Source organism: Dasypus novemcinctus, chromosome 7 (assembly GCF_030445035.2).
Source record: "Dasypus novemcinctus isolate mDasNov1 chromosome 7, mDasNov1.1.hap2, whole genome shotgun sequence".
Classification (NCBI taxonomy): domain Eukaryota; kingdom Metazoa; phylum Chordata; class Mammalia; order Cingulata; family Dasypodidae; genus Dasypus; species Dasypus novemcinctus.
Genome location: NC_080679.1, coordinates 7,469,662 through 7,491,689, shown reverse-complemented (window position 1 = coordinate 7,491,689; position 22,028 = coordinate 7,469,662). Strand labels below are relative to the sequence as shown.

General features: G+C 44.4%; 1 protein-coding gene and 1 pseudogene across 1 annotated transcript in view; one reads left to right on the top strand and one right to left on the bottom strand.

Annotated features, from left to right (window-relative positions):
• The window catches only part of IQCA1 (IQ motif containing with AAA domain 1), a 194,463-nt gene that overhangs the window by 47,072 nt on the left and 125,363 nt on the right, over positions 1-22,028 (bottom strand). Inside the window, exons 13-15 of the mRNA XM_058299847.2 lie at positions 13,745-13,827; positions 4,903-5,010; positions 1,290-1,489 (exon numbers count right to left, since the gene is read on the bottom strand). Coding sequence (XP_058155830.1) covers positions 1,290-1,489; positions 4,903-5,010; positions 13,745-13,827 — 391 coding nt within the window. The remainder of the gene's footprint in view (positions 1-1,289; positions 1,490-4,902; positions 5,011-13,744; positions 13,828-22,028) is intronic.
• On the top strand, positions 7,531-9,120 carry LOC139439330 (keratin, type I cytoskeletal 18 pseudogene; annotated as a pseudogene).

Sequence of the window (22,028 nt, the reverse complement as noted above, 5' to 3'; positions counted from 1 at the left end):
GAGCAAACACTCTGATGAAATGGCAGATATTATCAGAATGAATAAAAAAGCAAGACCCAAGACCTTCTTTTTTCCCCTATCTACTCCCCTCCTCTCCCACCTCCCAGTACTTTAATATTCTCTCTCCCTGGATTCCTTTATAAAAAGAAAAGGGAGAAAGGGAGACTTGCTGCAGTGATAGGGACTGTGTGCTGCAGGCAAGAAATCCCATCACCTTCACTTCCTTATCTTTGGCTGTTAAGATGATACCAAAAAGGAAATATTCCTGTTGGCAATTGTTTCGTTTATAATCAACTCCTCTGCTTTAGAACCCTCTGGAAAGCAGATGCAGAGCCAAATTCCAGCCTGAATTCTAAGGTAATCCTTGCTACTACATACATTTTGATATAGTAAGAGCAGGCTTATCTAGCATTCTAGCAACTAAAAGTCAATTAAACAGCATAATGATAACTTGAGGTACTCAGCAAAAAGTTAAATCCTGTAATTTAAAAAATGTTAAATGTAAATATTTTCTATCAAAATTCTTTAAAAATTGCTAGGCCTTGTGTCTATGTGCATATATGTGTACATTGTGTCTATATGCTTATATCTTTGTCTAACCATCCATCCATCCATCCATCAATCAATCATCTATCTAATCATCCACTGACCTACACTGTGCCAGGGAATCACTGCTTTCAGAGCTGACAGATAATCTCAGCATCATTTGATTCAACTCTTTCACTTTGGTGATTAAAAAAATGGGAGGTTAAAAACTTATCACACAGCCCCTCAGTGAATTTGCTCTTCGGGTCACTCTCTCCTCTGGCCCTGCAATATATCCCAGCATTTCCATTTCTGTGGTCAAGCTAAGCTGCAGCTCCTTCCTGATGCCCGTGCTAGGACCTGGTGTGTAGAAGGTACCATTGCATGACACTTCATGCCACGGGAAAAAGAACACCCAAAAATGCAAATGTCAGGTGCCAATCTTTGAAGTGAGGTGGGCTGAAAACAGGAATCATGGCTCTAATTTTCAATGCGACCTGCAAGCATTTTAGGAAGGATTCCTCTGGCAGAGGGAGGCTGATTCGGATGGTACGGGAGGGTCTTTATGCAACGGAAGAAGCTGTTTCTAATTGTTGGATGGTCAGCCAGATGCAATAATTAAGTAATTTACAGGGGGATGTAATGGGGAACTTTAACGGCGCCATGCTTGTCAGGAAATTATCTCCTAAGAACCGACAGCACAGGACTTGGAAAGGTAATTCTACGGAAGGAGGAGAATTGGAAACCAGGAAAGGTAACGATACCTTGAAGACAACGTGCAGCATCATCTGGAAGCCGCTTTTGCCGGGGTACTTCCCGGCGAGGTTCGATGCGGACAGATTGAAGAGATTGGCTCCTGTCTCCGTGCAGATGGCGTGAACCAGCATTTTCTTCCCTACCCCAGAAGGCCCGGCCAGCAGCAGGGATTTCACCAAAGGAGCTTTCTCATGCACAGATGCGGAACCTAAAAAAGCCAGAGGCAAAGGCTCTAAAATCCTGCCAAGAAAATCAGCGTTTTCAGACTAGATCTCGAGGCTGTCCCTGCAGGGGCTGAGGCATTTCAAAGCACAGGCACGCTGGCCATCTCGGCCGGCTCCGAGATGCTTTAATTTGTGGTCAGCGCTCACATAGAGCTCGGGGGTCTCTGGGGATCCTTACTACCTGCATCTGCCCCACCGTGCACCCCACTATTTCCCCCAAACTCATAATTTTAAAGAGCAGCCGTGCAATAGCTGACCCCCGGCCTTTTCTGTTTGCTTGTTTATTTTTGGAGAGGCTATGCGCTGATGGTCACTGGCAGTTTTAAATCCTTGGAACACCTGGATTTTAGTGGTGTGGAGACATAGGTAACAATAATAGAAACCTGTTTCCCAGCATTTCCTGAATCTTGTAAGATAAAGGGGAAAATCTAGATCAAGGTGGCCATTGCCTTAACTTTGTCTCTCCTGTTGCCCAGTTTCTGGCCTGTCAGTAGGGGAGAGCCCATTGACCCTGACCCTCGAGGGGCCTGAACTACTACACAACCGTTCAGATGCCCGTGCCTCGTGTTCTCAGTGAGAGTGCAAATCTCCTGGAGACCAGAATGGAGCTTGGGCTTGGGCACTGAACACAGCGGGCCCACGTGGGCACTAAGTAGGCGTTGCAGCAGGTGGAAGTGAAGTCTTAAAAGTACGGCGATGGGAATATCCGTCCACTCTTGTGGTCCTTTGCTTTTGGCCAACCACCAGGTGATCTTCGATCAAACGTAAATTTATCGGCAGTATAATTACATATTGTGCTTTTCTTTCCTATTTTCTTGTGTAATTGGAGAGCCGTAAGAAATGTATGCACTATGAAGCATGATTTTTACTGTTACCGATCAGATTTACATAAACTCCGAAAACAGCTTCAAGTGAGCAAGTTCTCTTTAAAATGAAATGGACTGAAATGGCTAGTGAGGGATGCTGTCGTGCCACGATAAAGGAGATGCTGCTTTCCATGAGAGTTGACATCTGTCCAGGCATCCGGTCAGCTGGCCTCTGAGGCCTGAGGGTGGCGCCGGCTGGGAGCCTCGGGGGATGCAAACATGGAAAAGCCTCAGGACTTGCACCGTGGAGTTAACGGGAGGAGGGGAGCGAAGACCTGAGCAGATTCCACAAGAATGGGAGGTAAACAGGGCTCAGAGCCTGGGAGCCACAGAAAGCTCAGAGAAGAAGCGGAATCCAGCAGGCACGACAGGGCTTCCCGGAGGAGGTGGCGGCGTCTGAGAGGGCCTCTGAAAAACGGGCGGAAGTGGCGTGCACGGTGGAGGGGTGCATGCCAGAAGGTTCTGAGCGAGGGGGACACAGTGACCGCAGGCCTCGTGGGACATCAGGGTGGTGCTGGAGAGCCAGGGGGTGGGCGGGCGCCTGGGGCAGCGCGGGGCTCCTGGGAGGAGGGCGGGCGCTGCGCCTTTGCTAAGGGTGCTGGCTGAGGCTGGGAGGCGGGGAGGTCCCTTGAGAGGGCCAGGGTCAGGGCCATGGGCAAGGGGCAGCAGGAGGGCACAGGGGCAAGGCTGGGAGACTGCTCTCCCTGCCCACCGGGCCTTCAGCGTCGGAGTGACAAGTCCGTACCATCCCTAAGGGGCACGTGGACCCTCAGGCTTTGTGCACGAGCCCCGTCCAGCTTTGGGGCGTTAAAGAGCAACGGAGGGCTAATGCCCCGCGCCCTAAATCCAGACCTGCTGCCCCCAATCCTGCGACTTTAAGAAGGACGTGCTCACTAATCCGTAAAAACAGGGCTTCGTCTCCTGGATGGGTCGTGGCGGGAGATGAAATCCTGGTACAAACCACCAGGTACGCTGTCCTGCTCGTGGCGTCCTCCCTGGCTCTCCTCCCCTGACGCCGGGGGCGGGGGCACAGTCATATTTGCAGGAAGGAGGGGTGCTGGCCAGGTACTTCCTGGGCATCTTCTTATCTGCCGGCGGGGTTGATGGCTACGACCTGGTCACGGAGGAGGGTGCGCGTCCTGAGAGCCCTGGTCCCTGGTGGCTCTAGAGTGGAGCAAAGACCTGAGCAGATTCCATGAGAATGGGAGGTAAACAGGGCTCAGAGCTTTCGAGCCACAGAAAGTTCAGAGAAGAAACGGAATCCAGCAGGCAGGGCATGGCTTCCCGGAGGAGGCAGCGTCTGGTGAGGGACCGGCAGGGAGAGGGGCTTGTTAATTCTGGCAAAGGTGGTCGCCACAGTGACCTGAACGCGTTGAACAGGATAGGACTTTAAATGTGTGGAATACAAGCTCCTGGGGGCTCATCTGTCCAAACGGTTTCTGCTTTCCAAACCCAGAAACCTCTGTCGCGAGGGCAAACCCCCCTGACGGCGCTGGGTGCTGGAAGCGCGGCCCGCATTAGGGACCTCAGCCTCCTTAGGGGTGCTCACAGGGGGCCCTGCCTGGGGTGGTCTGCAGCCGGCTGGTCACCTCGCACATGCGGCTGAGAACGCGCGGGTCGCTTGTTAGGGGTCTGCCGGGAGCTTGTTACACCTGCTGCTTTGTGTTTTCCCTTCTTTCATTACAGTGCCCCAAATTTGCGGTCTCATCCATTTATGTGCATATCTTATTTAGGCTGACCCCAAATTCCTTTAACTACTTGTGACGGTGAGTTAACAGGGGAATATGACTTGCTAGCGGGATTAAGTTCTTAGCTATGCCAAAGGGCAGCAACACGAGGGTCCAAACGACTCCCATCTCATTCTAAGTCAAAAGAAAGGAAACCAAAAGTGATTTCAGTTGAAGAATTGTCAGAGCACAGCCCTGTCTGGAGTTGCTGGCCCTACCCCAAGCGGCTCAGGTCAGCACAGCCATCTGAAATTAAAGTGAGGAGAGCAGGGGACGTCCAGGTAGGGGGCACCTGCCTTCCCCAGGTGCTCGGTGAACCCATAGAACTCGCACGTGTCTGGGAACCAGCGACCGAGGGCCCTTTAGCAGTTAGAGTGGACCTCACGGAAAACGGGCCGAGCCTTAAAGGAGATCCTTTGGATCTCCGAAACTCCGCTTTCACTGAGTCCTTCAACGCCAGCTCTGTCTGGGATCTAGTAAGAGAAACCTGTCTGTAAAAGGCACGCTGTACCCTGAGCCCTTGCTCTAAATTTGGTGACTTTGAAATGCGGGTGCTGTGCTGGCTCTTCTCTCTGCCCGATGCCTGCCTGAGCAGCCCCAGCCCCAACGGTTACCAGGTGTTCTAAGACCATGAGGAAGGTGGGGAAGGGTGCTCCCCGGTGGTGCCTTTCTGTGTGCCCTTGGGTGCACTATCGCAACAAAACTATTCTCACCCCCGATTCTCAATAGGAACCCAATGTCAAAGCCAGGAGGCAATGGCCCCTGCTTGTAGAACAGGCACAGCTGTGCGGGTTGAGTCTTTACCTAGAGGCAAGACTCCGTACAACGTGACCAGCTGTCTGACGTCCAGGAGGGAGGGCATGGGTTCTATGGATACCTGGCGAAGAGTGGTGCCCAGGTAGTTGTACTCACCTGGGCAGAAAGAAAACAGAGCACACATAAATAAACGAGAGCAGCGTCATGTTGGCCCTCGCAAATTAACACAGGATACAAATCGAACATTTCTGAGTCAATCTAATCGTATTATGGGGAGTCATTATGAAGAAACACATCTTTTCTCAGATAGCAGCTTGAAGAAAAATGATGCGCTTGTGAAAGCATGACTACACTGGCCAGAGTACACAGGGCAATTACAGTAACCTCCTGATACTTAAAAAATAATCTTTGAGTATTGGGTTATGAGAAATGGGACAAAGTTCTAAAATGGGGGACATAGAAAGAAGACAAATCTAGTGGTGTTTGCTTTACTTACCTTCTAAGAGATTCCGTTTAACATTTGCACAAACTAAAATAATTTAAGATCAATGTGAAATTTGTATTGGAGTAGTGTAAATCTGAAAACTAAAATGCAGTCATTTGAAAGGAAGGGTATGAGTCTAATTTAGAATAAATAGAAACATCTCCTTTTGAGGGTCATATTCATTTACATTTTTATCATCTTTTAAGGGATTACTGAAGGAATAATACCGAAATAAATCTTTACAGGTTTAATTAGAAGGTATCAGAGGGCTTAATTGTAACTAGTCATAAATCTGAACTGTTATTTTCTAACTAATTTAGATAAGGTCACCAGGAAAATGAGTTTGGCTGTCTCCATTTGTCATGAGGATGGCAGTTCAGAACCTTCACATGCTTAGGTGATTTTCTCTTGATTTGTACCTGAACCTGGAGTCAAAATACTCATGGAATGAAGCACTGTGTCTTGATCATTTATTTTTATTCTGACCCTTTCTTTCTGTAACAAGTACTGGTCCTGAGAGCTTGTCATGTTTCCTATGTGTGACAATACAACATGCACGTTTATGTGCATATGAACATGTAAGTACTGACAACATCAAAAGCTTTTGAGCATTTTCAAATGCTAAGAAAGTGAGAATTAACAACCAGATAATGATTGCTGTGTTGTTGTGGAGGGCAGCCTTTCAAAGCCTCCACATGAAAACAAAAGTGTCCTTGGCAAGGACAATGGACATTAGTTGGGAGAATGAGTGATAATGAAAGCATCCATTATAGCTTCAGATACCCGTGCTTTTTAATGAGCAGGTAATAAATAGAGTGGTTAATTTAGCCTCCACTAGAGTAGGAAGAGATCCTGCAGCAACCGTTAAATCTACTGTTTATTGCCTGTAAACATGACCTTAGAGGTGTTCTGAATGTGACCTCAGTTTTCCTGCTTAAGTAAATCCATATTAATATCCAGATGCACCATGTTTTCTAGAACTAACAGACTCTATTTATTATATTAAGTCTAATGAATGGGTGTTGGATCCCATAGAAGGAAGGGCACAACTAGCCAGGGGCCATGTGTGAAATCAGAGACTCATTCTGAAAACCTATTGCTATGCAGTGCTGTTGTCAGGTGTGATGGTGATAAACCTTTCCCCATTGGCTCATCCAGAACTTAGAAAGCTCAAGATTCCCTGCCATAGTGGACGTCTCTTAGTCCTGTGGATGTGAACTTATTTGTAAAGAGGACCTTTAAGATCTTCTTTGGATGAGGCCACATTGAATCAGGGTGAGCTTTAATCGCATGGGGCTAAAATCCTTTATAAACAGAGGAAATTTGGGTGTAATCAGTTAAGACAAGCCAGAGAAGGAGCAAGAAGTCGCGGTGTGATGGAGGCAAAGGATCCCGCGGGTTGCTGGCGAGCCATCAACAGAACGCTACAGAATCGGGGAGAAGGCACCGCCTGTGGATACCCTTGATTTTGGACTTCAAGCCACCCAAACTGTGACATAATAAGTTTCTCTGGTGTGAGCCAACCAATTGTGTGGTAGTGGTCACAGCAGCCCTGCAAAACTAAGACACCTGCTCAGACACCAGGTCTTCCTCAGCACTGGAAGAAGAAAAGGTGTTCAGGAGAGAGGACAGTGAAAAGGGCAAGGAAACCAAGGACGATGGAAAGAAAAGAGGGAATAAACTGAACAGCTGAACAGAATAGGAGGATAGGAACACAGCTAAAAACAGTGATTGGAGAAATAGAGGTGGCATCAACCTCTTGTATTTCCAGTCTGCGCCACACAAGAATTAAAAAGAGAATGAAGAATGGAGCAATTTATTAAACATACTAACTTCTTACTTAAGTTACTCAAAGAAAAGTGGTGAGAGGTCCTATGAGGCCCTGTGGAAATGGGCAAGGCTCATTGGCCTTTGGGCCTCCCCAAGCACCGATAAGAACTGCTCATCATTGTTGGAACCCCTCCAGCTTCCCCCCACCCCAACCCACTGCAACGACCGCAAGCAGCATCATCTCCTAACAAGGATGGTGTTAGGTGGTTAAAAACTCAGGGTCATTAACGATCCTGCAGATATTGAAGGGTTTCATTTAAGTCTGCTGCAAGTTATGCAGCTTCTAGAATGAGGCTGAAATGTCTCAGTCAGTCAACAGAGACAAGCACAGGTACACTTGTTGTTGCATCAGCTCTGCAAGGATGAGGTATGTGTTAGGGCGCTCACACATTCTGAAGCTGCAGGTGCTTTCCACAGGTCAATGTGTAAGCCCGATCTTCTAAGACTGGAGTTTTGAGACTCCGTTCAGTCTTTCAGTCTCTAGGGCAGGCTATGAACAGCAAGGAGAATGGGGGGAAAATCTGAGCCTGGCCTGGATGGAGGGTTCAACTAAATGCAGAAGCTATTCAATGGTGGGTGTGGCAGGATAACGTAGGGGAATACTAATTTGTGCTTGGTCTCCCTGCATCCTTCCCCCCAGCAGGCGGCCAGCTCTCTGCGGTTCTGCTTCTGAGACGTGAACAGGGAGGGAGGCTGGCCTGGGGCACACTCTCTGGCAGCCTAACCGCTGTGATTCTAATGAGCACTGGCAGGAGTGGTGTTGAGAAGAGAGTGGGGCTGCCAGATGCTAAGACTTTGTGTCCAGCAATGTGGAGTGTGGCAGATGGCCACACCAGAGGGCCATGTGTTGTGTCTCCCTGCCTAGAGGTGAGGCACTGCTCTCCTTGTCCAGATGCAGGAGAACAGTGCCACGGGCAGGCAGCTTTGGAGCGCAGGCCCCTGAGAAGTAGAATGCTCATGCGGGCACCTGACAAGCCACGCCTCTGCGTGAAACGTGTTAACAAGATGCCAAGAAATAAAATGAAAATCTGGGAACCTGAGGGTGAGTGGAAATGCCTGGATCTTTCTCTCATTTGTCCTCTTAGACAAAAAGACCACGGCTGAATTACCGATTCGGAAGTGGCTCCCCAATGCCGTAACTCCCTAATTTGAGAAGTCTGCGCTGCCAGCCTGGGGAAGGTCATGCAGGCTCGGGGGGTCTGTTCCAAAATCAGAAGAGGGTTAAGGGGAGCCAGCAATCAAGAGTCACTCGGCTGCAGCTGGAGACTGAGATCGAGGCTCTCAAGGAGGAGCTGCTCTTCAAGAAGAACCAGGAGGAGGAAGTAAAGGGCCCATGAGCCCAGATTGCCCGGTGTGGGCTGGCCGTAGCAGTGGACGCTCCCAAATCTCAGGGCCTCGGCAAGATCATGGCAGACATCCGGTCCAATATGATGAGCTGGCCTGGAAGAACCGAGAGGAGCTGGACAAATACTGGTCTCAGCAGACTGAAGAGAGCACCACGGTGGTCACCTCTCAGTCTGCTGAGATAGGAGCTGCTGAGACAACACTCAAGGAGCTGAGATGGACGGTCCAGTCCTTGGAAATCGACCTGGCCTCCATGAGAAATCTGAAGGCCAGCTTGGAGAAGAGCCTGTGGGAGGGGAAAGCCTGCTATGCCCGCAGATGGAACAGTGGAATGGGGTTCTGCTGCACCCGGAGTCAGAGCTGGCCCAGACCCGGGCAGAGGGGCAGCGCCAAGCCCAGGAGTACGAGGCCCTGCTGAATGTCAAGGTCACGCTGGAGGCTGAGATCGCCACCTACCGCCCCCTGCTGGGAGACGGGGAGGACTTCAAGCTTTGTGATGCCCTGGAGAGCAGTAGCTCCATGCAAACCATCCAGAAGATCCCCACCTGCAGGACTGTGGACGGCCCATGGGATCTGAGATCAATGACACCCGAGTTAGGAGGCGCTGAGGCAGTCAGAAGGAGGGTGCCCTTTGGGGAATGGGTGGCCAATAAAAACGTCTGCACCTTCCTTGACTGTTTTCAAACGTGTGTGCAAGTGCCTGAGCCAGTTGGCACATCTGTGGTCAGAAACCACCTCTGACCCCAGGGGCGTCATCGTGGGGGAAGGTGGGCTAAGGAGGCTTCCAGGTCCTCTTTATTTATTATTTTTTTTAATAAAATAAACTTTTTAAAAGAGGTTTTAGATTACAGAGAAGCTGTACCAAAAATATAAGGGATCTTCATATACCCCACTCCCCCCATCTTCCTCAGTTAATAGCATATTACAATGTGTGGCACATTTGTCACCCAATGGATGAATAAATATTGAAGCATTGCTACTAAAAAAAAAAAAAAAAAAGAGTCAAACGAGGGCCCGGACCTCAAAGCTCCCCTCCTTGGCCGTCCTCTCCGAGCCGAGTCCGAGCGCGGGAAGCGAGTAAGGGGACTGTGGGGGAGCCTTCTGTTCTACCAAGTTCTACCAAGAGGGACCAAGGGAGGTACGGCAACAGAAGGAAATGACAAAAGTTACGTCCCAGGAGAAGGTTCTGTGGCTTAAAAAAAGTGGAATAAGCCTTTACGTGAGAACACAGGCTTTCATATAATCTGCAAAATAAATAAATATTTTGGAAAGCACTGTTGGCCATATTTAGAGAGATTCGAGAAGACACTGGAGCCGTAAATACAATGCGGATTCAGGTGAACTCTGCCATGGGACCAAATCGGCATCACCGGAAGCAATGAGGAGTGAAACGAAGCTGTAGCCCATCGGGCATGGAAGAAGCAGGCGCTGTGACCACACCCAGGCTGAGTGCAATTTTGGGTGGGAGTGAGGACAGCATGTGGCCTCCCTTCTGCCTGGGAGCCCGGGGCAGGGCTGAGGCCAGTCTGGAGACCCCAGGAGGACACACAGCAGCCAACACTGGAAGCTTAGTGGCTGGGGGGTGTGGGGGTGGCGTTAACTGTCTACTTGAGAAGGTAAGCCAGGATATTTTAAAAAATATCTTTTCACTGTAAAATAAAACACGGGTACAGAAAACCATAACAAATGTGTAGCTTAGGGAGTTATTTATCAGATAAACAGCCTTGTGACCTCAGCCCAGGTCAATAGAATTTTGCAGCCATCCCAGAGCTGACCCCCCGTGTATTCTATCCCAACTACTGCTCTCTCCCTGCTACAAATTAAGCACTACGCCACACTTTATAACCATCCCGTTCTTAGGTTTCTTTATAGTGTTATGCAAGTGTGCATGCTTAGAGACTATAGTTTGTCTCTAAGTCTATTTTCACCTTTGGGTTCCCTTAACCTCTCCCTTCTTCATTTATTAGCTGAAATTATTTTTTTAAAAGATACATCTTTCATGTACTCTTTGGTTACCGAGTGATATAGTTCATATAGGAAAGGCTGGCTTGATTCTTCTTTTTACTCACCAGTTTTCAAGATAAATGTTTTCCTGTCATACACTGATGATGACCAATTAGGTTTTTTTTTTTTATGTCGTTATGAACTCATGAATGAAGACATTTTATGAACTTCATTTACTTCATCGCACTTTTTATCCTACAGGGGCTTAAAATGTTCCATTTTTGACCAGAGGGAGCTTCTTCAAGTTTTCATATATGTTAAAAATATGGCGGTTTGCTTTCTGAGACACCCTGTCTCTGTTCCTCTCCTCTAGTTTTTTTCTGGGCCTTTTCTTTCTTTCACCTCCATTGTCCCATCCTGCTCAATCCTGATTTCACTCCCAAGAGTTCCTTCTCAATATGGGGCCCTGTCTTGGAAGGGAGCTGTGGTAAGTCACTTTCAAGAGTGGACATGGGTGACACTCCTCAGAATACTTCTTATGCTGGGCACTTTAAACTCATCGACTATTGAAGTGTGCAAAACTCCTTTTGCCCACTGCACTTCCCAGTCAACATCTGCTTATTATTTTGGGGTCCATCTGTCCTTAGGTCCATCAATGACCCCAGGGCCTGCACTTTGGAGCTCTAGAGGGTATCTTGCCATGTAGTTTTGGTATAAATATTGCCCATGGATTTTGGCTTTGTTATTTAGTTGTTCTATTTTTACATGGGAATTTGGGAACTCCTATGGCCATCTTTCAAGGCAAGAGCATAGCTGGAAAAAAATAAGGAAAAAAAATGGACATGGCAAAGGGAGCCAGCTCTTAGGGTAGTTTACTAATTTTATTTTACTGCATCATTTTCACCTAGGTCACTTTGAAATAGCTGACCCCATCCACTTTGATGTTAGGCATTGTTGGGAATTGAGTCATGTCCCCCACAAGAGGCATGTTCAGTTCCTAATCCCTGGTCCTGTGGGTGTGACCCCGTTTGTAAACAGGGCATTTGAAGATGCTGTTAGTTGAGGTGTACCCAAACTAAACGAGGGTGGGCCTTGATCCAATATGGCAGAAGTCCTTATAAGCAAAGGACTTTGGACATATTAAAAGAGAAGCCATAGGGGAGCAGAGGCTGGAAGGCAATGGAACCAGGAAAAGAAAGGAGAAGACACTGCCATGTGCATTGCCTTGTGATGGAAAAGCCAAGGAACCCCAAAGATTTCCAGCAGTCAGTCAAGAGATACCAACCCACAGAGAAAGCAAGCTTTCTAACCTCTGAAATGACAAGCCAATAAATCTGTTGTGTGCCATTGGTTTTAGCAGTGAGGACACTAAAATAGCATCTTAAAGATGCTACCTGGCAACTGACAGATCTTTGAAAAAGCCCAGAACTGACAAGAAATTAACAAGGAGGTAAAAATTCAGGCCATAAATATTTACTGTGAATACGCCATGTGCTGGACATAGCTGTAAGCACCAGGAATTCCATGATGATCAAAAGAGAGAAGATGGGAAAGAAGAAAGTAGATGAGCTTAGAGCACAGAGATCAAACCACAGGTAAGAGGTAGCGTTCTGCTACAAATAGGCCAGAATTAGCAGAGCAGAGTCAAGGGAATCCAGGAGAAAAGTCTCTAGCATTTGAATGAGAAACACATTAAATACACAGGAGCCTGATGTTTACATTTTCCAATACATATATTCTGGTAAAATTCTTGTATTGCTAGGAAATATAAGGCTTATCCAGGCCCTTTAGAAAGAAACATGGATTTCTTTCAAAGGGATTAAAGTATTCACCCTTTGGTCAGAGGAAAATGCCAGCTTTCTTACTCCCCCAGGCATTTAGGTCAACATAAACATCAGAATGAATAATTATAGGAATGGATTATAATACATTGAATATAATACAGTCACACTGACACTGCAACAATTTTATAAGTGGATTGAGAGGGAAATCTCTTCTTTACAGAAGAATGGTACCTTATAAATGTAGAAGGAATGATAGAAATAGAAACCACCATTTCAAAACCACCATAGCGGTTATGGATGCAATAAAAAATCATCATGGATGCTAAAACTTTGCATGAAAGACTATTGGGAAAGAATATCCAGAGCCTCAGAGTATCATCGCACAGATTATTCATTAATTACAAAAGGAAAAGTGAGGCTTTGCAATGCAGAACTATGGGGATTGGCGCCTTCACCAAGTGATTGAACGTCACATTACCAGTGACGGGACAAAGTGACGTGAGGTATCCCCAGCGTAAGCCACTGAGAAGGACACAATAGCATTGATGCAGTTTTCCCAGCAATTCTGTTTAACCTGAATCGATCACAGGGAAACAACCAGGGTCAGCTGAGAGGCAGTCTCTAAAACAGATTGGACTTTTTGAAAATGTCAATGTTGTGAAAGACCAAAAAAAAAAAAAAAAAAGGCTGAGAAACTATTTCAGATGAAAGGAATTAAAGGAAACTAAAAAGACATGACAATAGAATGCATGATCCTTCACTTGGATTTTGGACTGAGAGAGATGAACAGTTATGAAGGACATTATTAGGATCACTGGGGAAATGGAATATTGACTGCATATCAGGTAACAGTATCATCTTAATATAAAATTTCCTGAGTATGGTTATCTTATCCTGTTCGGTAATGCAGGAAAATGTCTGCATTCACAGGAGATACAGGTAAATGAAAATATTATCTGCATTAGGGTGGTATGATTAGGAGGAATTTTAAACTTTAAGTGTATTTCAGATTTTCATATTGTTTTCTTTTTTGAATTAAGGGGAAAACATCAGTCAAAGACGGTGATGGTAAATGTCACTCTTCTTCCTCCCAGCTACTTTGGTGGTGGCCTCTGAAGGAAGGAAGCCCCGGGAAGCACTGCGCTGTGGACGCACCAGGCGCTGCCCCCAAGAGTTTACGTGGATGCATGAAAGCCTGAGGACGTCTTCATCTCTCCACTTTAGTTTATGCCACAAAGTCTGCTCTAAGGCACCTTGCTAGCAGGTTAAGTTACCTGCTTCTACCACATTAGGGGAGAGAGCGGTACCCATTTTACCAGGAGAATCTATTAATTCACAGCATCCTCTTTAGTTACACCAATTCAATCCAACAAATGTGTACTGGAAGGCCCTCTGGGGCAGGTCTTGGTATGGATGAAAACATAAACATATTTCCAGCTGTTGGAACCTCAAAACCCAAGGGGAACATGTGACACATACATGCATTATTCTTTGTGTACTTTACCAATGTAATCAGAGAGGTTGACTTTCAGAGACTGGATCAGCAATCCTTCTTCGACGAGTTCCTTATACAGAGACTCAATGGTCCTAGGAATAAAACAGATTGTCTATTCCACAAACCCCTGCATAAAAGCAGCAGTCTTTTGGTTAAAATCATCACATATACAAAGAACTTAAGCCAGATCTCTTTCAAAGTTTGTGTGTATAAATATATGAAAATACATGAATTTTGAAGAGTTTCTACAATTTGAGGATAAACTGGGCTTAAAAATAATTGTTATGATTGGAGAAGTTGTAGTTAACAGAAAAAGTAATGCAGAATATGTGAGTGCCCACGTAACCACACACCCCCTATTAATACTTTGCATTAGTGTGGTACTTTTGTTACAATGGAAAGAATATTATTATAATTGTACAATTAACTAGAGTCCACAGTTTTTATTAGGGTTCACTGTGCTGAACAGTCCTATTTTTATTTTAATTTCAGTATTTTAATTTTAATTTATTTTAATTTAAATTAAATTTAATTTAATATAAAATCTAAAATTTCCCTTTTAACCACATTCAAATATATAATTCAGTGACGTTAATTACATTCACATGTTTTGGTACCATCACCACTGTCTATTATTGTGGCGGCTTGCTCGGTCGGTAGAGGTGGGGTCTGGCTGCGGACAAGGGGTCGGTCCAGCTCTGGACGAGGGGTCGGTCCCGCTTGGGACGAGAGGTCGGTCCCACTTGGGACGAGGGATCGGTCTCACAAGGGGTTGCACGGTTCGGCTGACGGGGTTGCCCGGCGAAGCCGGCGACGAGGGGGTCGCCCGGAGAAGCAGGCGACAAACTGGGGACAAGGGAGGCCAGGCCCTTGTCGGGGGCTCTCAGGACTGGAGGGCGCACGGCAGAAGAACTACCGCGGAGACAAGGTAAACACGCAAATCCAACTTTATTGAGGGAGAGGCAACAGTTTTATAGGGGCTGGGGAAGGCTGATTGGTCGAAGCCACGCCCTGTTCTGATTGGTTGCTGGAGAAAGGTCAGTGGGCGGTGCTGGATGGGGGAGGGGTGGTGGTTAGGGATTGGCTGTAGCTGTTGCTGGGGGAAGGGGCAGGGTTTAGGGATTGGTGGCTGCTGTTGCTGGGGTGGAGGGCAGACTTGAGTTTCCCGCCCACGCCTGGCTGTTGCTGCTGTCGGGGGAGGGGAAAAGGGCAGACTGGAATTTTCCGCCCTGCGCCTGCGCAGGGAGAAAGAAGAAGAAGGGCGCGCCCCACAAGGCATCGGGTGGCACCATCCGGGAGGAGGGGCGGCCGCGGAAGCATGGCCGCCGAGAAGGGGAGACCTGAGGGCACTCTGCGCCCATGCCGAGCTTCCTTCAGGGGTGGCGGTGGGCCCGACCAACCACCCTATTATGGGGGCAGCGGAATTAGGCCTACCGCGGCCGCTCCCCTCGCCAGGCCAGCAAACCACACTTCAGCCCGAGGGGTGACCGCAATTATCAAGACTTTTCCAACACCCCAAACAAAAATTCTGTACCAATTAAGCATTAACTTCCCAGTCCCTTCTCCTACTACAGCCACTGGTAACCTGTGTTCTAGTTTTAGACTCTACAAATTTGCTTATTTTAATTATTTCTTATCATACAACAATTGTCTTTTTCTGTCTGGTTTATTTAACTCAACGTGATATCTTCAAAGTTCCCCCATGTTATAGCATGTATCAGGACTCCATTCCTTTTTACGGATGAATAATACTCAATTTTATGTATATACCACATTTGTTTATCCACTCATCTGTTGAATGACCCTTCGGTTCCTTACATCTTTGGGCAATTGTGAATAATGCTTACACTGGTGTGCAAATATCTGTTTGAGTCCCTGCTTTAAATTCTTTTGGGTATGTAACTAGAGGTGGGATTACTGGGTCATATGGTAATTCCATACTTTAATATTTGAGGAGTTACCAAACTATTTTCCACATCAGCTGCACCATTTTACATTCTCATCAACAATGAGTGTTTCTATTTATCCACATCCTCTCCAACACCTGTAATTTTTCTTTTTTTTTTAATAGTAGCCATTCCAGTGGGTATGTAATTGTAGCTCATTGTTGTTTCGATTTGCACTTACCTAATGCCTACTGATGCTGAACATCCTTTCATGTACTTTTTGGGTATATGTATATCTTCTTTGGAGCAATGTTTATTCAAGTCTTTTGCCCATTTTTAAATTGGTTTCTTTGACTTTTGTTGTTGAGTTTAGAATTAATTTATATATTCTGGATATTAAACCCTTATCAGATATGTGGTCTCCCAACATTTTCTCCCATTGTGTAGGTTGTCATTTTCTTTCACGATGAACTACTTTGATTCACAAAAGTTTTAAATTTTGCTGAAGTCTCATTTATCTAGCTTTTCTTTTGCTCTTCGTGCTTTTGGTGTAAAGAAACCATTGCCTAACACAAAGTCTGGAAGGTTTTCCCCTGTTTTCTTCTAGGAGTTTTACAGTTTTGGTTCTTATATTCAGGTCTTTGATCCACTTGAGTTAATTTTTATATATGATTTGAGGTAGAAGTTCAACTTCATTCTTGCACATGGACATTCAGTTTTCCCAGCACCATTTGCTGAAGCAATTATTCTTTCCCCTTTGAGTGGGCTTGGTAGCCTTGTCAAAAATCACTTGGCCAAAGATGTAAGGGTTTATTTATGAAATTTCAATTCAATTCTGTTTGTCTACATGTCTGTCCTTGTGCCAGTACCATGCTGCTTTGATTACTTTAGCTTGGTAATAGGTTTTAAAATCAGGAAGTATGAGTCCTCCAAAACATCTTGGTCAAGATGGATTTGACTATTAAGGGCCCCTAACTCTTCACATAAATTTAATAATGACTTTTCCATTTCTGCAAATAATAAGGCTGTTGGAATTTTGATTGGGATTGTGTTGAATATGTAAATCGCTTTAAGTAGGGTTGCCATCTTAATATTTAGTCTTTCAATCCATGAACATAGAATGTTCTCCCATTTATTTAGTTCTTTGATTTCTTTTAGCCATGTTTTGCCATTTTCCATGGATAATTCCTTTATATTCCTGGTTAAAAGATATTTGATTCTTTTACTTGCTTTTGTAAATTCAATTATTTTCTTGATTTACTCTTGAGAATATTCATTACTAGTGTATAGAAACACTACAGATTTCTTTCATATTAATCTTATAACCCATCACTTTGCTGAATTCTTTTTTTCAGCTCTAGTGGCTTTGTTGTGGATTTTTCTGGGATTTTCTAAATGTAGGATCATGCCACTTACAAATATGGCAATTTTAATTCTTCCTTTCTAATTTGGATACCTTTTATTTCCCTTTCTTGCCTTTGCTCTGAGTAGAACTTTCAGTATAATGCTGAATAATAGTGGTGACAGTGGGCATCCTTGTCTTGTACCTGATCTTAAAGGGAAAACTTTCAGTCTTTTACCATTAAGTAGGATATTAGCTGCAGGTTTTTCATATATGGCCTTTATCATGTTGAAGAAGTTTCCTTCTATTCCTAGTTTTCTAAGGGTTTTTATCAAGAAGCGGTGCTGGGTTTTGCCCAATGCCTTTTCTGTGTTAATTGAGATGATCCATGATCATGTGTTTTCCCCCCTTCATTCTATTAAGGTGATGGAATACTTTAATTTAGTTTCTCATGTTGAACCACCCTTGCTTGCTTACCAGGGATAAAACCCACTCAATCATGGTGTATACTTCCTTTATTGTGTTATTAGATTTGGTTTTCCAATATTTATTGAGGACTTATGCATCTATATTCATAAGGGAGATTGATCTGAAATTTTTTGGTGTCTTTTATGTGGTACCTGGTTTTCGTACTGGGGCGATGTTAGCCCTACAGAATGAATTAGAAGTGTTCCTCCCCCTTCAATTTCTTGGAAGGGTTTTCACAGGATTGGTGTTAATTTTTCTTGGAATGTTTGGTAAAATTAATTAGTAAAGCCATCTGTTTCTGGGCTTTTCTTTTTTTCTTTTTTAAAATATATTTTTAACTTATTTTTAAAAATGCATAGATTGCACAAAATGTTACATTAAAAAATATAGGGCATATATACAGGGTACATAAAAATGTTTGGATATTTTCATAGTGGTTATAGTTAAAAACGACAACCGAGGGAGTGCTGAGTTCCTAGCCAGGAGGGGGTTCTTTCACATTCCCCAATGGAACAGCAACAGTCCCCCAAGTGCAATGGCTAAGACCAATGAAGAAGGATGGTCCAACAATGAGCCCTTGATACTAATGACTATGCTTGTGAGCCTGTGTGCCTGAAATAAGAACTAGGCCTAGAGCTGCAGGGTGCCTAAGAATTACCTCTTGAGAGCTTCCATGTTGCTCAAATATGGCTGGTCTCGAAGCCAAACTAAGCATGTAAATGCATTACGTTCCCCCCAGTATGGGACATGACTCCCAGGGATGAGCCTCCCTGGTGCCAAGGGATTACTACCAAGTACCAGCTGATGGTGTAACTAGAAAACAACCTTGAAAAAAGGGGTCAACTCATACCAGCAGAATATCTCAGCCTACATGTAATATCAGGTGCCAAAAAGGCTTTCTGACCTTGAATAAAAGGGGGAAAAGGAAAGGACAAATGAGTTTATATGGCTATGAGTCTCCAAAAAAAGAGTCGGGAGGTCATTAGAGGGGTTGCTCTTATGCACGCTTCAGCAGGGTCCCAGAGACAGCCAAAGTAGAAACAAGCTGAGGTACTGGTTCTTCTGAGGGCTACAGAGACCCATACATTCTATGGTCATGGCAGATGGAGTTCAGTGCCATGTCAGTTGGCCGTACTTTGAAGTTTGTGTTCCTGAGTGTGATGGAGTTGAACTCAGATGTAATCTTTGTTCACAAGCCTCTCCTGTTACTTTTACTGGACCTGTGGTTGGCGTTGGGGTTTGGTGTATGCTCAGGGAACCTGAATCTCTGGACTGTCCATGTGATAGCCAGGCCCTGAGCCTCAACAGACCTGTAACTCCTACCCTCTGGTTTAAGAACTTACTCCAGCCAGCTAACAGGGAGGTGAAGAAGGTCAACCACCACACCAGGGAGCCAAGAGTGCCTACAACTGCAAGCAGGAGAATTTCATCCATCATCCATGTGGAATCTAAGCCCCCTCTCCATATAGAGGTGGAGTGGACATAACCATCCCAGGGTCCACAGGATAAAGGAGTAAAGTATGGATTAGAGCGGACTTACTGATATTCTATTCTGGAACTATTGTGATTAGTGATGGAAGAAAATGTGGAATTAACTTGGAGAAAGTGACCATGGTGGCTGCTGAGGGTAGGGAGAGGGAAGAAGAGATATGATAAGGGGGCATTTTCAGGACTTGGAGTTGTCCTGGGTGGTACTACAGGGACAGTTGCTGGACATTGTAGGTCCTGCCATAGCCCACTGGGTGGAGTGGGGGAGAGCATAAACTACTATGAAAACCACTATCCATGTGGTGCAGCAGTGCTCCAAAATGTATTCACCAAATGCAATGAATGTGCCACGATGATGAAAGAGGTTGGTGATGTGGGAGGAGTGGGGTGAGGGGGGTGGAGTCTATACGGGGACCTCATGTTTTTTTGAATGTAACATTAAAAAAAATAAATAAATAAAAAAGAAAAAAAATATATAGGAGGTTCCCATATTCCCCACTCCCCACACCCCCCACTTTTCCCAAATCAACTTCTTTCATTAGTGTGGCACATTCATTGCAATTGATGAATACATTTTGGAATACTGCTACACAGCATGGATTATAGTTTACATTGTAGTTTACACTCTTGCCCAGTCCATTCAGTGAGTTATGGCACAATATATAATGTCCTGCATCTGTCCCTGCAATATCATTCAGGACAAACTTCAAATCTTGAAAATGCTCCCTTATCACACCTCCCTTTCCCTCTCCCTGCCTTCAGCAACTCCCGTGGCCACTGTCTCCACATCAATGATATAATTTCTTCCTTTGCTAGAGACACACTAATTCTATAGTAGAACACCAGTAAGTCCACTCTAGTCCATATTTATTCCTCTATCCCGAGGACCCTGGGGTGGCAATGCCTGGGTTTTTCTTTGTTGTTAGGTTTTTGATAACTGATTCAATTTCTTCGTTATTGTCTGTTGAGATCTTGTATTTCTTCTTGGGTTAGTCTAGGTAGTTTGTGTTTATCTAGGAATTTGTTTTCATCTGGGTTATTAATTTTTTGGTTTACAGTTGTTCATAGTATCCTCTTATAATCTTTTTTATTTCTGTGGGGCAGGTAGCAATGTCTCCCCTTTTGATTCTGATTTTAGTTATTTGTGTCCTCTTTCTCCTTTTGTCAATCTAGCCAAAGGTTTGTAGATTTTCAAATAACCATCCTTTGGTTTCATGAAAACTGTCTTGTTTTTTTAATTCTCTATTTCATTTATCTATGATCTAATTTTTGTTATGTCCTCCCTTCTGCTCACTTTGTGTTTAGTTTGCTCTTCTTTTTCTAGATCCCCCAATTGTAAGGTTAGGCCTCTGATTTGAGATTTTAGTGTTAGCATATAGGGTAAAAATTCCTCCCTCAGTCCTGTTTTTGCTGTATGTCATACATTTTGGTATGTTGTGTTTTCACTTTCCTTCATCTCAAGGTATTTCCTAATTTCCTCTGTGATTTCTTGTTTGACCCATTGGTTGTTTAAGTATGTGTGGCTTAATTTCCACAAACTTATGAATTTTCCAGTTCTCCTGTTACTGATTTCTAGCTTCACTCACTATGTTTGGAGATGAGACACTGTATGATTTCAATATTTTTTAATTTATTGAGACTTGTTTTGTGATCTGACATCATATGGTCTATAATGGAGAATGATCCATGTGTACTAGAGATGAATGTTTATTCTGCTCTGTTGGGTAAAGTGTTCTATATGTATCTCTTAGGTCTAGTTGGTTTATAGTATCGTTCAAGTTTTCTATTTCCTTACTGATCTTCTTTCTAGATGTTCTGTCTATTTCTCCCTTCAAATCTGTAATATTTGCTTCATATAATTGGGGCTCTGCCATTAGTTGGGGCTCTGCCATTAGTTGCATATATATTTATCTTTGTTATATCTTCCTGTTGAATTGACTCCTTTATTAGTACAGAGTGACCTTTTCTGCCCCTCATAAGTTTTTGACTTAAAGTCTATTTTACCTAGTGTTGGTATAGCTACTCTTACTCTCTTTTGCTTACTATTTGTATTGTATACGTTTTTCCAAACTTTCACTTTCAACCTATTTGTTTCTTTGAATTTAAGGTGAGTCTCTTTTATACAGCATATAGTTGCAACATGTTGTTTATCCAATCTTCAAAACTCTGATTTGACTAGAGTTTATTTATTTATTTTTGAGGTACTGGGGCTGGGGATTGAATGTTTTTTCATTTGTTGCTTATTGTTTGTTTTGTTCTTCCTTTTTTTTTTAGGATGCACCAGGGACCGAACCCGGGACCTTCCATATAGGAAGCAGACACTCAACCACTTGAGCCACATCCACTCCCCTCCTGTTACATTTAAAGTAACATGAATAATGCAGGTCTTTCTTCTGCTATTTTGCTGCTAGGTTTTTGTAGGTCTTATTATACCTTTTTTTTGTGTCCTTCAATTCTTCCATTAATGCTGACTTTAGTATTTATTTGATACTTTGTATTGTGCCATTTTGAGTCTCATTTCTTTCTGTGTACATATATATATTTTAAAGACTTATTTTTTATTTGATTTATTTCCTCCCTCCCCCCTTGCCTCCTGCACTCACTGTCTGCTCTCTGTGTCCATTTGCTGCATGTTCTTCTGTGTCTGCTTGTCTTTTCTTCTTGTCTTCTCTTTTGGAGGCCCTGGGAACTGATCCTGGGACCTCCAACATGGGAGATGGACTTAATCGCTTGAGTCACCTCAGCTCCCTGGTCTGCTGCATCTCTCACTGTCTCTCCTCTGTGTTTCCCTTTGCTGTATCATCTTGCTGCACCAGCTCTCTGCAGTGTGGGCTGCCAGCTCTCTGCAGCATGGGCCAGCTTGCCTTCACCAGGAGGGGCCTCTCATATGGCAGACAGAAGCCCAGTTGCTTGAGCCACATCCACTTCCCTGTATATATTTTTCATAAATTTTATTTGTGGTTACCATGACACTAAAATTTAACATTTGAAATATATAACAATCACTTTTGATTTGATACCAAATTAACTTCAATAGCACACACATACACTGTTCCTATACCTTTCTGTCCCCCCATCTTTTGTTATACTTGTTACAAATTATATTTTT